The sequence below is a fragment of the Ischnura elegans genome, chromosome 5, assembly GCF_921293095.1.
Source record: "Ischnura elegans chromosome 5, ioIscEleg1.1, whole genome shotgun sequence".
Lineage (NCBI taxonomy): Eukaryota > Metazoa > Arthropoda > Insecta > Odonata > Coenagrionidae > Ischnura > Ischnura elegans.
The window spans coordinates 104063584-104079236 of NC_060250.1; the positions used below are offsets into that span (position 1 = coordinate 104063584).

The 15653-nt window shown below is 40.5% G+C and overlaps 1 protein-coding gene and 1 long non-coding RNA gene across 2 annotated transcripts in view; one reads left to right on the forward strand and one right to left on the reverse strand.

Moving 5' to 3' along the window:
- The window catches only part of LOC124159368, a 44523-nt gene extending 35812 nt beyond the window's left edge, over positions 1-8711 (forward strand). The window contains exon 4 of the long non-coding RNA XR_006864952.1: positions 8633-8711. This is a non-coding gene — a long non-coding RNA (uncharacterized LOC124159368). The remainder of the gene's footprint in view (positions 1-8632) is intronic.
- LOC124159362 (cardiomyopathy-associated protein 5) overlaps positions 1910-15653 on the reverse strand; it is a 45905-nt gene continuing 32161 nt past the window's right edge. The window contains exons 8-11 of the mRNA XM_046535128.1: positions 10472-15028; positions 8674-8886; positions 3699-8247; positions 1910-2892 (exon numbers count right to left, since the gene is read on the reverse strand). Coding sequence (XP_046391084.1) covers positions 2760-2892; positions 3699-8247; positions 8674-8886; positions 10472-15028 — 9452 coding nt within the window. The 3' untranslated portion in view covers positions 1910-2759. The remainder of the gene's footprint in view (positions 2893-3698; positions 8248-8673; positions 8887-10471; positions 15029-15653) is intronic.

Here is a 15653-nt window from a genome sequence, read left to right on the forward strand (position 1 = left end):
AACTATATTTGCACTCAGGAGCACATAGAAAAAAAAAAGGTTCAACAAAATTTGACCTTCACCAGCATCGCAATGCTGTCAGCATTTTGCTATTTAAATTATTACATGTACCCAGTTTTCTCTGCAGCTAATAACATTTACCTACTGGGACCATAACCTGTAATATAGACATCAGGTACATCTTTCATTCAGTGCAACGATTGACCCTCAATCTGACAAGAGGCTGGGATAGCAGGTGAGAAGGAAGTGTTGAACACAATGGTACATTATCTTGAGTTGCCCACGCTCTTGAACATGCAAGATTATGCATGCAGACTGAGGGTTATGATTTCAATAAAATCAGCCTTTTCATTTTAATAAATTCTTATACATATACAATATATCATGGGAAAGAGATGTGAGTGCCAGTTAAATTGGATGAAGTTTTATCAGGCTTAGAACTTTTCATTTTAATTACTTAGGAGCCTTAAACCTTTGGTTTTTTTTTGGTGTTATCATTTGTTGGGGAAGAGGTTTGAGGGATAATGCAAATGCTTAATACAATATTCCTGCATGGAAAGCCTGCTCAAGTCACTACTTATTATACTCTATTGATAATAATAAAAATGCTGTAATTTCCTGGAGATCCTCAATAATATTTCTGTTTGTGGTCTCATTTTCAATAGAAATAGCTATTGACTGGACTGTGTGTTTTTATTTTGATTTTGGTCAGGTAGATGAGTCTCAACCATCTCAATCTCCCAATAACTTGAGGAACAAATACGAATTCTGGAGGAGGATACTGTATCATGCTGTAGCCAGCAGCGTACAGCCTATGTGTGAGCACTTGATTCTTAATTTTCCACCTCTTGTAAGTGCCTTCATTAAGATGTCTACAAGAGATGTCTGTAAGATACAGATACATTGTGCCTGGCCTTAGTTCAGTGGTATATCATTTGATGAAAAAAGCTTTGTTGGGAAGATAGCGAGGATATAAAACTCATCGGAATGTTTTATAATTTTAATGGCCCTGAATAATGATGGTTAGGTACCTACCACACATGCTTTTAATACCATTTGGTGGTGTGAGAGGGAAATAAGTGGAGGAGAGATGGAACTTTGGAGGGGTATCTTCCATCCATATGTCATGAGCAATAAATGATTTTTGTTCAGACTAGTCCAAGTTTTCCAGCCAAGAGGTAGGGTTTTCATGCTCACTGGCTGAATGGGAATAAGGGAAACAGTTAGAAGGGAAGGTGTTGAGTGTTTTGAAAGTTATTTGAATGACATGAATGAAATTTAAGTGTTAGTGCAAAATATTCACAAAGGTGTCCTGATTAAAGGCTATTAAAACAGGAATGTTTTAATTTTGTTGGCATCAAATGTTATTTATATTTATGTACCTACTTTTATGTTTAAATTCTACCCCATCATTTTTTTTGAAGTGTTCTTAATTTTTCTAATTAAAAGTCCTGCCTTTCAAAAACTACTTCTGTCTGATTGCATATTTGATTATATGATGCATGACGTGAGTTTAGAATTCCTTTTGCCAGAGAAAATATTGTACATATAACTTAAAAACTCATGCTTCCTTATTTTACGATTAATAGGTACCTACCTTTGGTTTGCATCATTGAGAATTTTAGAAATCTTGTGCCGACATCAAGTATCAGAAATCAAAATTACATCAATGTTGGTGGGTTTTCTGGGAAGCGTGAATTCGTAAACAAGCCAGAAAACTGATTTGAAAGGGAAGCATACTCCCCAAATTTCCCCTCCCTTTCCACTTTGGGAAGCCATCAGGATAAACCTTCACTTTTCGCTCCCTTATAAGCATTACTTCCCCCATTTTCTGAGATGGACTTGGCCTACCTGCACAGTAGATTACTGAGAGTTGCCCAAGTTTTTGCAAATGAACTTTAAAAGCAACTTTTTTTATAAAATGAATTTTCTTTATTTGTTGGGGAAGAAAACCAGCATTTCAGTACAAAAAAATCACACACACACAGAATAATGGGTAAAAAAAAATTATAAAATAAAGGAGCAAATTATGACAATCGATCAAAACACGATTCAATTAAAATCAAACTTGCTAGTGTTGTCACATAATTACAATTGTATAAATATTTCAGGATAATATTTCACAGATAATTCTGTAATGGAACTGGACGGAGGTCACAAAAACGTCCCTCACTTCCCTTTCTCCGTACTGTCCATTCACCCGAATGCTCAAGGAGCAGAAATTTTTAACTTCATCTCTGGTCACATTGTTTAAACAAAAGCCTACCATTCAGAACATACTTCATTTCTGCTCGTCAAATCAATCGGGTGGGCATTACAGAAAGGCAGAGAGTGGTCCTTTAGCTCACGAAAGAATTCCACTTCTCATTACACTTTATCCTGCATCTTTGTGAGCACCGTGAACACAATTTTACAAAGTAAGAATCACTGCACAGCAAGTTTCCGCAAATTATTTTCGAAACCTGCGCAACCACTATGCTCCCAGCATTGGCAAATGTGAGGTTAAAAAAAAATATATATATAAAAAAATGACAAGACCTTCACTTGCACAATGTCTCCATTTCGATAGCTAAATGTCCTTTTTCATTTTCATCCAACTCGATTTTCATTTGATGACACTCCTCTTGTTTTTACGCTGTAACTCAAAAATATACATTACAAGGGGAGTTTCATTGGAGCACCGTGGAAGTAGTTATGCAGTCCCTTTCCTTTCAAAGGGATTGAATTAGTGGCATCAGAAGTCTTATTGTGTTGGGCTTTCAACTTCTAATGCTCCTCTTCCTCCTCCGCCTTCGTTGAGACTTAGTTTGTGCCGCTTCCAGCATCATTTGGATCATGGGCTCAGGTTGGCATGGCTTTGGATCACATGTCATAGTGCCATTGGCTCCACATCTGGAAAAATTCATTTACATATATATTAGAGTAATGAAAAAGTGTATTCCATCATCTTTTCCTAATAGCCATTCACACATAAAATTCTGGCTTGAATAAATTCATTAGTGATTAAGTAATTATTTTTTAAAACTCTTCTCGTTTGAAAGCTAAATTTAATTTTTTGAAAAATGCATTATTTTTTTATATGAGCCAGTAAATTTTTATATTGTCATAAATTTATCCTCATCAAAGTTTAAAGCATCAAAACTCAGAAAATTATTATGGCACTATAATAAAACGAAGGAAAATCCATTGCCAGTTTTTGGTGGAATTTATTGTAAAAGCATATCAATGGCTAAGTTCTAATAACACGTATCTCAAAAATAGCAAATTTTCAGGAGAGCAAAAAAACGATGAATTTTTTCTAATTGTACCCGAACATTAAAAAACAAAAATTCATATTACATACTGAAACAGAAGCATAAACTTGCCAACAAAGAGTTGTTTTTTCCTTGAATTTTATTTTTTAATGTCATTACACTTTGTTTAAGATACCTGTGTCAAACCGGCCGAATTTGAGATACGTGTTGTTGAACTTAGCCATTGATATGTAAGTACTAGATGTGAAAAACTCATGCAAAATGACGGTCAAGGAATTAAAGAAGGTATGTATTTCCATCGACATACATGTTTTAATGTGGGGTCAAAAATCTGCAGTCTAGCTGGATAGCAATGTATCATTCTAGAAAAATATGTCATGGGCAATGAGAGACTAACTGGTCTCAACACGCAAATATTACCGGGCAAAAAATAGAATTACTCACTTGCAAAGTAGGCATGGACCAGATGATGTAGGGATCTTTTCATCGACTCCATAAAACTGCCCATCTACTCTGCAACCACGCTGTGACAACACATAGCTGGGTACTTCTGTCGTTGTGGTAGTAGTAGTTGTGGTAGTAGTGGTCGTTGGTGGTGACGAAACATTTCTAGCTCCTCTGTCTCGAATTTCCATTGTCACTGGGCACTCATACCTCGGACAACAGAATCCAGGGATTGGCTCCCGGCGGCATCCCCTGATAGGTGGTGGGCAGGACTGTTGTAAGCAAATAACGTCTCCTCTAAAGCAGAAGCAGAAATCGCATGGATCCCTTCGAGGCACCTGTTGAGCTGAGAGGTAAACCTTTCCTGCATGACGACATGTGCCTGGTCCACTGTAAACTCCATCCCCATCTTCATCGTCCTCATCTTCTTCATCCTCATCATCGCCATAGAATGGGATGTCGTGGTCAGTACCATCAGGTGGTAGGTAGGAGCTTCCTCCATGATGAGGAGGCAAGTAAGAGCCACCAAATGTGGGAGGAAGATACTGCTCATGGCTTGAACCTGGATGGTGAGAGGGAGGTACATAGGCTCCATGCTCGATTTCTCCTTCTTCAGCTTCAGTTCCCTTTTCAGACGTAGTTTCTGGTATCTCGGGAGGAACAACCTTCTGATCATCTTCTACAACATGCTGCTCTTCCTCCAACACCTGTTGCTCATCTTCCGCAGGAGCTTCAGAACTCTCTTGGGTGGTGACTGGTGTATGCTCGGTGGTGGAAGTGACTGGTTTCATGATTAGTTCAGGGAGTGGCTTGGCTGTGAAATGTGGTTTTTGAGTAATATCATCCACCTTGTGTGTGCTTTCTTCTTCATGTTCAGTAGATTCTGTTGGTTTACTGTGAACTGTGTATGGTGTTGTCTCCTCCAGTTCATCTGTGATATGTGAGCTGCTGGTCTCAGGGTGGACTGAGTGAGGAGGCTCTGTTGAGTGATGGTCGTCATGGAAAATTTGAGTGGAATGTTCCTCTGAAGTTACAGGATGTGTAGTATCTATAATCACCTCTTCATGTACTGGCTTTTCGGTGGATTTTTCATAAATACCCTCATGACTAGTCACTACAATTTGTTCCTCTGTTGTGATGCCAGCCGAAACATCATCTTCCATGCCTGCACCAGCATGATCTTCTTCGTGGGTGACAACAGGAGTATGTTCAGTCACGACTGATTCATCTTCCTTCTCTGGAGATTTTTCTTCCTCACTGGGAGTCACAACTTCAGGGAGAACAGTGACACCTGCCAAGACATCCTTATTTTCCTCTTCAACCTTGTGATCCTCACTTTCGGGTGGGGGAACAGATGGGACCTCAGTGTGGTACAGATTGTGCTCCTCAGGCTCTGTTGTTGTTACAGACAATTCTTCCTCATCATGTTTCTCAACTTCATCTTGTTCTTCTCCGTGATGAGGCAATGGTTTCTTTGAAATGGCAGGGAAAACTGTGGTATACATTGGTTCTTCTGAAGAATACTCGAGGTCAGACTTCAATGTTGTCTCATCCACATGGTCTCCATGATCCTCCACATGCACATGATCTGTAACTTCAGATGCCGGTGTTTTAGTTGTTGAATGTTCTCCTTGAATGTGCTCATGTTCTGGTGGGACATCAGTGCCTTCAGGGTGTGAAGAAACACTCTCATCTGAGTCTCCTGGTGTGGTTATTTCAGAGATAACAGCAACCGGCTTATCAGTTTTTTCTTCTGTCTCTTCTTCACTAACAACCTCTTCCACCGATGGGGGAACAGTTACAGCCTCTGGGACATTATGGCCTTCAGTTTCCTCTTCCATGTGCTTTATTTCTTCAGTCACCATATGCTCTGGCTCTTGATCAGTCAATTCCGTGACATGGACTTCTGATTCTGGATGCTTATCTATTGGCTCAGAGTGAATATTTTCATCTCTGTGAGTATGACTGTCAGCCTCTTCAGAGGGTTCTGTAGTAGCTGCATCTGTTTTTTCACCACTCTCTGATTCTGCAACAAATGGCTTTTCATCTCTAATGGGAGCGTCTGTGATATGTTCAGCACCAGTTTCATCTTCAGTCTCTTCATGGGGCTTCTCAACTGCATGTACTTTTTCAGTGACTTCTTCAATGGTTTCGGGTTCTGGTGTTTCAGAAGGTGTCTTAGAAGCTGTGATAGAGGGTGTGACATATTCAACATCAGCAGATGTGTGTTTCTCATCTGATTCTGTTATTTCAGGCTTATCAGTCAAAGATTCTCCAACTTCTGAATGTTTTTCTTCCTCAGCTCCGCTCTCCTCATCACTACCTTCAGTTTCTACTGGTGACTTTACTGGTAAATCTGTAATAATACCAGTAGGAGTTGTATATTCAGCTTCTTCTTCTGGAGTGTGTTTAACATCTTCAGTAATCTCATGCATAGGCCTGTGAGTCACTGTCTCTTTCTCAGGGTGACCTTCATACTCCTCATCATGATCTTTCTCCACAGTTGTGATTTCCAAGGGTTTTGAGGTAGTTGAGTCAGCTTCATCATGTGAGTGTTCTTCACTTACTTCTTCAGGGATGTGCTCAATTCCTTCATCGGTATGTTCTGGTATTCTTCCAGTCGTAGTTGCTTCTGTATCTGTTTTCTCCTCTTCACTTTCCTTTTGCTCTTCCTCAATAGCTTCCTGGGGTACCTTTTCTGTAGATTCTGGAGAAGCACTGTGCTCTTCGTGGTGCTCAACTTCTCCAGCTGTGCTCTCACCTCCATCAATAGGGTGCAATTGTGACTCTGTAGTCACTTCATCCAGTGTTTCTACTCCACTGCCAGGAGCCTCTTCTTCACTTTCAGGTTTATGACTGTGTGGTGCTTCAGTTTCTACAGTTGAAACAAATTGATGCTCTGTTGTTTCATCAGGAGTGAATTTACTAGCTTCAGTTTCTGTCTCAATGGCCTCTGTTACTCCTGAAGGTTTTTCATGATGTGGTTCCTTATCCTCTCCATGTTCTGTTGGATGCTCAATGTTTTCAGGAATGAGCTCAACCTCTTCCGTTTCTGCTACAGTGGGTATGCTTGTCACTGGTTCATGAAGTTCCCCATCATGCTCTTGCCCATCTTCATCTTCATGTCCATGGACTGGTTTAGTTACGTCTGGAGTCTCTGTCTCACTTTCAGGGACTTTGTGATGTCCTTCCTGCTCAGTATCCTCTGGGATGGTGGACATACCCTCAGTCACCTCCTCCTCATGCTCAGGTTTCTCTTCCTCACCCGTAATTTCTTCGGCACCAGTATCAGGCTTTGTGACAGGAGTCGTGACTTGATCATCTCCCTCATCATGTACCCCAGAACCCTCATGTACATCTACTTCACCTTCTTCATGCTCAGGTGCTTCTTCGGTCGGCTTTTCAGTTTCAGATTCAGTAACTTCTGGTTTTACTTCAGGAGCAGTTGGTTTTCCTTCCGCTTGTCCCTCATGTTCCTCATCCATTTCCTCACCTCCGTCTTCATGCTCTGGCTTTCCTGTTTCACTTACTTCTGGTTTCACAGCTGGAGTAGTTGGCTTTTCTTCATCCTCAACATGCTCTCCTATTTCTTTCTCAGGAGTTTGTTCTCCTTCCTCTTCATGTTCAGGCCTTTCCTCCTCACCTTCCACCTTTGTATCACTAGTATCTGGTCTTATGGCAGGCGTTGTTGGTGTCTCTACCTCATCAGGATGCTGATCTTCTTTTTCTGGCATATGAGCATCAACTTCTTCCTCTCCCTTATCAACTGGCACATGTTCTTCTGGCTTTTCAGGCTTAGGTTTCATTGTATCATAGATCTCCCATGCTGGTTTCTCTTTCTTTTCATCTTCATCTCTAAATATTATTCTATCAGCATCCAAAGTAGTTGGGATGGATTCTTCTGTATGGCTTTCTGCTTCATGGTGTGCTCCTGGAGTGGATTCAGGAGTTACGTGGAGATCTGCCTTTGTTGTTGACTCAGGTTCATGGATTTCTGGATGAGGTGGCATTGTTCCTTCATACTCAGGGGCACTTTCAGTTGTGGTATCATAATCATCCTTCAGTCCAGAGTGAGGGATTTCAGTTGTATGCTCCTCTTCATCATGGTCTTCAATTTCATCTTCATCATAGGAAATGTCATCTTCAAATTTAGGTGGCTTTGTCACTTCATCCTCATGCTTTGAAGTTGTCTCATGTATTTCTTCTGCTGGTGTCTCTGTAGCTTTCTCGTCAACTTCCTCTGGTTCTTTGGTTTCTTCTTCAGTTGGCCTTGAGGATTCCTTCTCATCACTCTCGCTTGGTTTGGAAGGAATGATAAACAAGGGAGCTTCAGTAGGAACCTCATGCTCTTCTAAGGCTTCTGAATCAGGGTGTGTTGTTGCATCCTCCTTTACTGGCTCTTTTTCCTCCTCCTCTGGCTTAAGTGACTCAATTTCATCTTCATGGAACATGTCATGATCTCCAGAAACAGAAGGTACCGTGGGCCCTGTTGTTCCTTGTGAGTGTCCCATTTGGCTGTCAGACTCAGGTCCCATCATCTCTTCATCATCTGTGAAAATGAAAGTTACGAGAATAGTAAAAATATTAATAGCAATATATTTTTAAACTATTTTCTTGTCAAAAAATTTACAGTCAGAAATATCTAGCACTCTATTTATTCATTAACAGGTTTCTTACAGTTATGTTTGAATATTTCCAAAAATAATAAGTCCTATGCAAAATGAATATTTTTATTCAGATAAAATATTTTCTTAATGCTTGCATTGCAGTCAAACTAAATGCTTACTTTCAAAAGGAGGAAAGGATGTGATGGTGAATTATTACTTCTCATTTAAAAAACAAGGAATAACTATGTATTAAAAATATCAATTATAGAAGAGCCCTTTTAATCTACTCCCTCATTATTTAACTCAATATTTTGAAATTATTTGCAGACACAACTACCGAGATTCAACATTTTCTATAGAATACTTACCACAGGCATAGGATGGGCAGCAAGAATGAGGGTCATGAACAGGTGAACAGTGACGATTATCAGGATAGGGTGGTGGTGGGCATTCAACTCGTGTGCAACGTACAATTCCTTCTTGACACCAGCAACGAACTTGGCATGAAGAAGCTGGAGGGACATCTTCATGGTTGGCAAATACTCTGCCATCAACAAGACAGCTAAATGCAGCTGCTGCACCTGTAAATTAGTAAGATAAATTAGGAATACAAGATTTAAATAAAGCAATACATATAATATTTATTTGTTATATAGAATGCACAAAAATATGACAATAATGCATGACACAATTTTTAAAAATTTAATAAGTTACCCAAAATTTAAAGCAATATTGATTTTCTGATGAACAACCTGTGTTAAATATATATACCTATGAAATTCTAATCTTGTTTCCATGGACCCAAGATCATGAATATAGGTATGCAGATAGGTAACTTATATCAGGGCTTAAGTGCCACTTCTGTACCTGACCCAGATAAAATGCTCTAATAAAAGTTTAAAAAAAATCATGGATGAGTCAATATTTGAAGTATGTAGAATTTGCAGCCTAACATAAGTATAAGCTATTTTCTTGAACAACTCTGATATAATAACAGAAATTACTTTCCCTGACCCACTTAGATTATTATGAAGGACATGACAATATTCTTTTATGGTTATTCTAAATATCCAGATATAACAAAGAAAACTTACAAATACAAAACTCTGAATTAGAAAAGTTTCTATAAAATTGTTAAAAAGTCCCTCATATGAGGAGAGATAGATGATGATTTTTTTACCAATTGGTATATACCTACATGACATCTGTTCAATTGGCAAGTAGAAAATAAAAATTTTAATTTAAAAATTTGAAAATTATAGGGTATTAGTGCAATGGCTCCCTTGCAAAAACAAAGTTTAAATCGAAGTCATAGACTATTTCGTGCCGTAATTTATTGACGTGCCTTATATTGATGCACAATGCTGTAATTGATCTTTGGGCAAATAAATACTATTATTATTATTTCTATTGATAAAAGTTTGAATTATCTAATTTTATCTTTAATATCTGTCATGTAATGTGGAAAACAAAGGTGCCCGAGAGGGGAATGCATGTTGCAATTAGACCACATAGAGAGAAAGAGTTATCAAATATTTTTGGCAATTTGAAAAATAGACGAATGCACTATATGTAACCATTTTTACCCATCTACATAATACATATGTAAATCAGACAATTTTAATGATAAATGAAGATTTAACATGTGCAGTGTAGTAAACCAAGACTTTGGAATGATATGCTATTGATTTTAGTCTCGAGGAGGAAACAGGAGGTGGGCGGGGAGTGGAACTTTTAACTTAGAGAGGGAATGATGTCATCATCATAGACAAACCTGTGTGTAAATGAATACTTTAGTCTTACATTGGGTAACTATTTACCTAACTTACGAGAAAGGTTGTTGTGTTAAGCCAGCTATGTAGTGTACATTAACTACTTTTCTTAGTGCCTGGAGGTATGTAATACCTATCACAGATAAGAATGGGTTCAGAAGGATCTTTCTTGAAACATGTGTGGTAAATGCGTAAACAATGAATGGTTAATGGGATAGAGAAAAGTTTGTCCTGGAGAACCATATTGATAAGTCATTTTTTTTTAATTTCCGTTGGTATTAAAAATTAAAGTAGGAACTGTTAATTTCTCCCTGTAATCTACCCCAGCTACTGTAATAACAAGGACAAAAAATGGTGAACTAAAACTATTCATTATCGTTACATTTCTACTTACTTCCATCAGGCATGGTGATGCCTCCAAGATCAGGTACTGGAGGCATATGAACACCATGGGGTGGGGCTGACGTGAAGCTCAACTGTTCTTGCTCTGTGCCACTTGGTGGAGAAACATCATAGCCTTCCTCCTTATTGATTTCTTCAGGAGCAGCCTGTGTTGATGATCCCTCTCCAGTCTCATCGCTCTCAGCTTCGTCATGCTCCACTGAAGTCTCTTTCTCAGGGGTATGCTCAACGGCCTCAGTCACATGATGCACCTTCTCAGTGGTCACTTCATCTGATTCTTCATCTATTGTTTCGTGCTCCTTCTCTGGCTCACCAGTTTCAGGATGTTTCTCAAGATGTGATGCTTCTGTTTGCTCCTCCATGTCCTCAACCTTATCCACTGTTTCAGGAGCTTGTGTCTCATCCTCGTGGACTGGGTATGTTTTCATTGTGGTGACCTCTACATGGTCTTCAGCATCACCCTCTTCTTCTCCCTCAACATGAGATTTTTCCGTTGAGATTTCCTTTTCTTCTTCTGTTTCCTTATGCTCCTCTGGCTCCAATTCATGGCCGACAAACTCTGTTACGTGATGGTGCATCTCAGTAGATGACTCATGCTCAGAATCAGCTTCAGTCACACCCTGCTCCTCCTCATGTTCATGTTCAGAAGAGGAAACATCAGGCTTTGTTGTGATAATATGTCCCTCCTCTGTGGAGATAGCAGACTCTGGAATGTCTGTTGTCTCTGGTTGAGACTCAGGTTCATGTTCAATAGCCGCTGTTACATGCTCTTCTGGAGAAACTGCTTCAGTATCTGGCGTATGATCCTCACTCGGAGTATGTTCTCCTTCCTGAGGCTCTGCTTCATGGTGAGCTTTTTCAGTAATTGTCTCCATTGTTGTGCCCTCTTCTGTTTCACCATGCACCTTTTCACCTTCTAGTTCTTCTGGCTCATGATGGTCTATCTCTCCATCATAGTGGGCCTTTTCTGTTGATCCTTCCTCCGTGGGAATATCTGTGACCTTATGCTCTTCAGTTTCTCCTTCTGGTGCAAGGTGTTCCTCTTCATGTGGCACAGTTTCCTCATGAGGTTTTGCTGTTGAGGCTTCCGGCTCTTCATGCTCTTTTTCAGGTTCCTCTTCATGATGTTTCATGGGCTCTGTTGCAGTATCAATTGTTTCGGTGGATTTCTCAACTTCAGCATCACCCTCAGTGAAATCGTGCTCTATCTCATTCAGGGATTCATCTTCCTTCTCAACTTCGGTTTCAACTGGTTCTTTCTCTCCCTCTTTTTCTTCGTCTGTCTGTGGAATGCTTTCAGTGGACTGCTCTTTCTCTACCTCATCCTCGGGCTCTTCTTCAGGCTCATGGTCTACCTCATGCTCATGGTCTACTTCATGCTCTATTGACTCTGTGGCAAAGTGTGATTTTTCAGTAAACATTTCAGTGACATCATCCTCAGTTTGAAGCTCAACCTCTGGTTCATGCTCAACCTCTGGTTCATGCTCAACTTCTGGTTCATGCTCAACCTCTGGTTCATGCTCAACCTCATGTTCAGGCAACTGCTCTGGCTCAGAGGGTAGCTTCTCAGTTGGGGAAAATTCTTCCTCTTTTTCAGTAACAACCTCTGTCACTCTTTCTACCTCATCATGCTCTTCAGTTTGAGTGACATCATGAGACTTTTCAGTAGATACCTCTGCCTCCTCTACCACATGTGGTTGCTTTTCTGTGGAAACATCTTCCTTTTCATCATGATGTAACTCATCCCCTTCACCTGAAGTTCCTTCCATCTCATGCTCCTCTTCTTCCACTATAGTTTTTTCAGTAGACATCACAGAGCCAGCTTCAGATTCGGTAGTCACATGGTGCTCTTCTTCATCCACTTCGTCTTCATGCACCTCAACGCTAACTTTGGTGGTGTGTTCACCTGCAGGCAGTCCATGAATGTGATCTGTGACAGCAGGTGTATAGGGTTGTTCTGTTGATGGCTTTTCGATTTCTCCAGCAGATACACCTGTTTGCTCACCACTGCTTGAGGGGGTAGTAATTTCTTCCTCATGGCCTTCTGTCACTATCTCATGCTCTTGTCCCTCTGTTTCTGTTTCATGGCCACTAACGTGTTCACTTTCATGGTGATCCTCTAATGGAGTATGTATCCCTGGAACTTTCTCTCCAATTACAGAGTGTATACTATTTTCCATGGTATCTGGATGTTCTGTTTGAATAGGAATCTCATTATCTACCTCTGTCTCCTGAGTTTCTGTCTTCTGCTTTTCAGTAGTCAGCTCTACAACACTCTCAGTGATGTCCTCTTCATGTTCCTCAGGAGCAGCTGTATCAGCCTCAACTGGAGATACCTCTGGTTTCTCCTTACCATCTTCAGCCAAAGCAGTAGTGGACTCAGTGGCATCATGGCCGGAATATTCTTCCTTAGGGATATCTGTGCTCAATACTTGGTTATCTGCTGGAGGCATGGGTGCTTTTTCTTGATCAATGCTGATTGAGTGCTCAGTTTCAGTCTTTTCAGTTCCTTCTTCCATTTCAGTGGCTGGGGTGGAATATCCCATCTCATGGTCGATGTGGGGCCTACTTGTAGATGCTGTCTCCTCTACTCCCTCTTCAGAGGTCTCCTTTTCATCTGATTCTACTTTGTCTACCACATCTTCTCCTGTGGTCACACTGGGAGAATATGTTGGTTTCACGTCTTCCCCACTTACAGAAGTGACTGGCATTTCTTCATCATCATGGGATGGACCAGTGGTGACGACTTCCTCATCTGCATGAGCTTCAGTTGGCTTGGGAGAACTAATGCTTTCATCAGTTTGAGTTTCATCTTCATGAGCTTGAATTTCTGGATGGTGTTCAGCCATGCTCTCCTCATCTTCTGGCTGTTGTGATCCTTCTGTGATATGCTCTACTTCAAATTCATGGCTAATAGATGTCACCTCTTCTTCTTCATCTGCTCCTGTTGTACCAGGCTGGAAAGGGGATTTCTGGTCATGAATATCATCAGGTTGCTCAGGGATCAGAGTAGCAGAGACAAATTCTTCATCAGGATTCATTGTGGTTTCATGATCAATTTCATCCATTTCTTCTTCTTTTTCGGGTATGTGGCTAGGCTCTCCATGATCAATTACTGGATGACCGTCATGGTGAATATGAGAATCATCTCCTTCACTCACACCATGAGTTTCTGGTGTAGATGTTTCATGCTCAACTCCATTAATTTTCTCTGTTGATTCATCAACCTCTGAAATTAGTGCCTTTTCTGTAGTTTCTATCTCTTTTTCAGCCTCAGGTGTTACCTTTGATTCCTCCTCTTCTTCTGGCTGTTCTGTAAAATTTTTAATTTCATTATCATCTTCGGGCTTTTCTGTAACAAAACCACTTTCAACATCAGAATCCTTGTCTGACTCAGTAGATGCCTCATGTGTGCTCTCTGTTGTGTCCATATCATCTGCCACATGTTCATCAGCTCCAGGCCTCATGGGTAGACCTTCTTCTGGTATTTCTGAAGGCTTTACTTCACCAATAACTAATTCTTCAGGCTCAAGAGTGTGAGCTTCATCCTTAGGCTTCTGTGTGGCCTCAGTAGCAGTAGGACCTTCATGATCGCCATGGGGTTCTCCAGTAATAGCTTCATCTTCATCAGTCTCTTCAGAGGGTTTTTGTGATATCATCTCAACCTCATCCTTGCCAGGTTTATCTTCCTCATTGGTTCCAGGTACCACTCCATGGTCAACAACGTGATCTCCCTCTTCAGCACCCTCATGAGAATCGAGATGGGTAGAGGATTCAATCTCTTCTGGAGCCTGAGATGTCTCTTCAGTTGGTGTTTCCTTTTCATCTTCTACATGGTCACTGCCATCAGCATGTACAGGGACACCTTCGCCTGGCACCTTGTGAATGTCATCCAATGGACCAAATTCTGCTTCCTCTCCAGTAGTGTCTGCTCTAGCTGGTTCAGCAGTCGAGGAGGAAGGCATGACGTGAGGATAGTGTTCATGGCTGGAAATAACATCTCCTGGTCCTACTGGGATGGTTTCCAAAGGCATTTCTGCAGACTGGGTGACTCCCTCATCTTCTGGGGACTTTCTTTCAGTGGTGACTTCATCTTCAATTTCTGACACTTCCTCGACAGGCTTTTGTTCCTCACTCTCTGAATGGCTCTCAGTCGACTGCTCATGAATTTCACCAGGATGTGCAGTTGAATATTCGTGAACTTCTTCAGTGCTGCTGTGGACTTCGGGAACTCCTGAGGCACCTTCATGGACCTCATCCTCATGAGCATCTCCTTCTTCTGTGCCTTCATGCTTTTCAGTGGTTTCCTCTTCTGGTCTGCCACCAGTCATGTGGGGCTTAAGGGTAACATAGGAGGGTAGGTCTTCATGAGAAGTCGTAATCTCATCCTCAACAGCCTCAACTGGTTCTCTGGGAGGGTGCCTCTCTTCCTCAACTGATTCCACGGAAGACTCGGTTGTTGAATGCACAACTTCTTCATCATTCTCTGTGGAGACGTGCTCAGAGACAGAGCTTCCCATTTCTGGTTTGAGTCCACTTGGAAGAGTTTCTGTAAGTGAAAAGTTTGGTTGGATTAAATTGGGGTAGGAATTGCATAGAGATGAAATTGTATCTCCATTTTCATAGGAATAAATAGCAAATTGCAAAGCAAATATTACAACCAAATAATAATGCTAATTCACAATTCAAAGGATAGCAATATGAAGTAAATAAGGCATAGTTGCTTTAATGTGAGATAAAAGAGTTAGTATATGTATCACCAATATGTACAGAGATATTTCAAATTCACTGTTGATGTGGTTAGTTTCTGGATGCAGGCAATTATGTATCATGCAGTTAGAAAAAGCTTAGCAGTACTTAAACGAAGAGAATGAAAGCATCAAATAATAGCTGTAAAAAATTGGAGAGAAAAATTATAATGAGACACAAGAAGCTGTATGCAGACAAGCATTTCAGCCATGATAGAATTTGAGATTTTCTTGGATAGAGTCATTTACCATTTCCAGGACCCATCAATTCTTTGCGATCCTGTCTACCCATGCTGAGGTTGAACACACTATTTTTTGGAGGTTCTGGAATGACAAAAGGTCATACACATCTACATTGTGGAAATTTATACACTGAAAGATTGATTATAGAATATTTTGCAGAAGGAAGATAATAGTGCAAGTTGT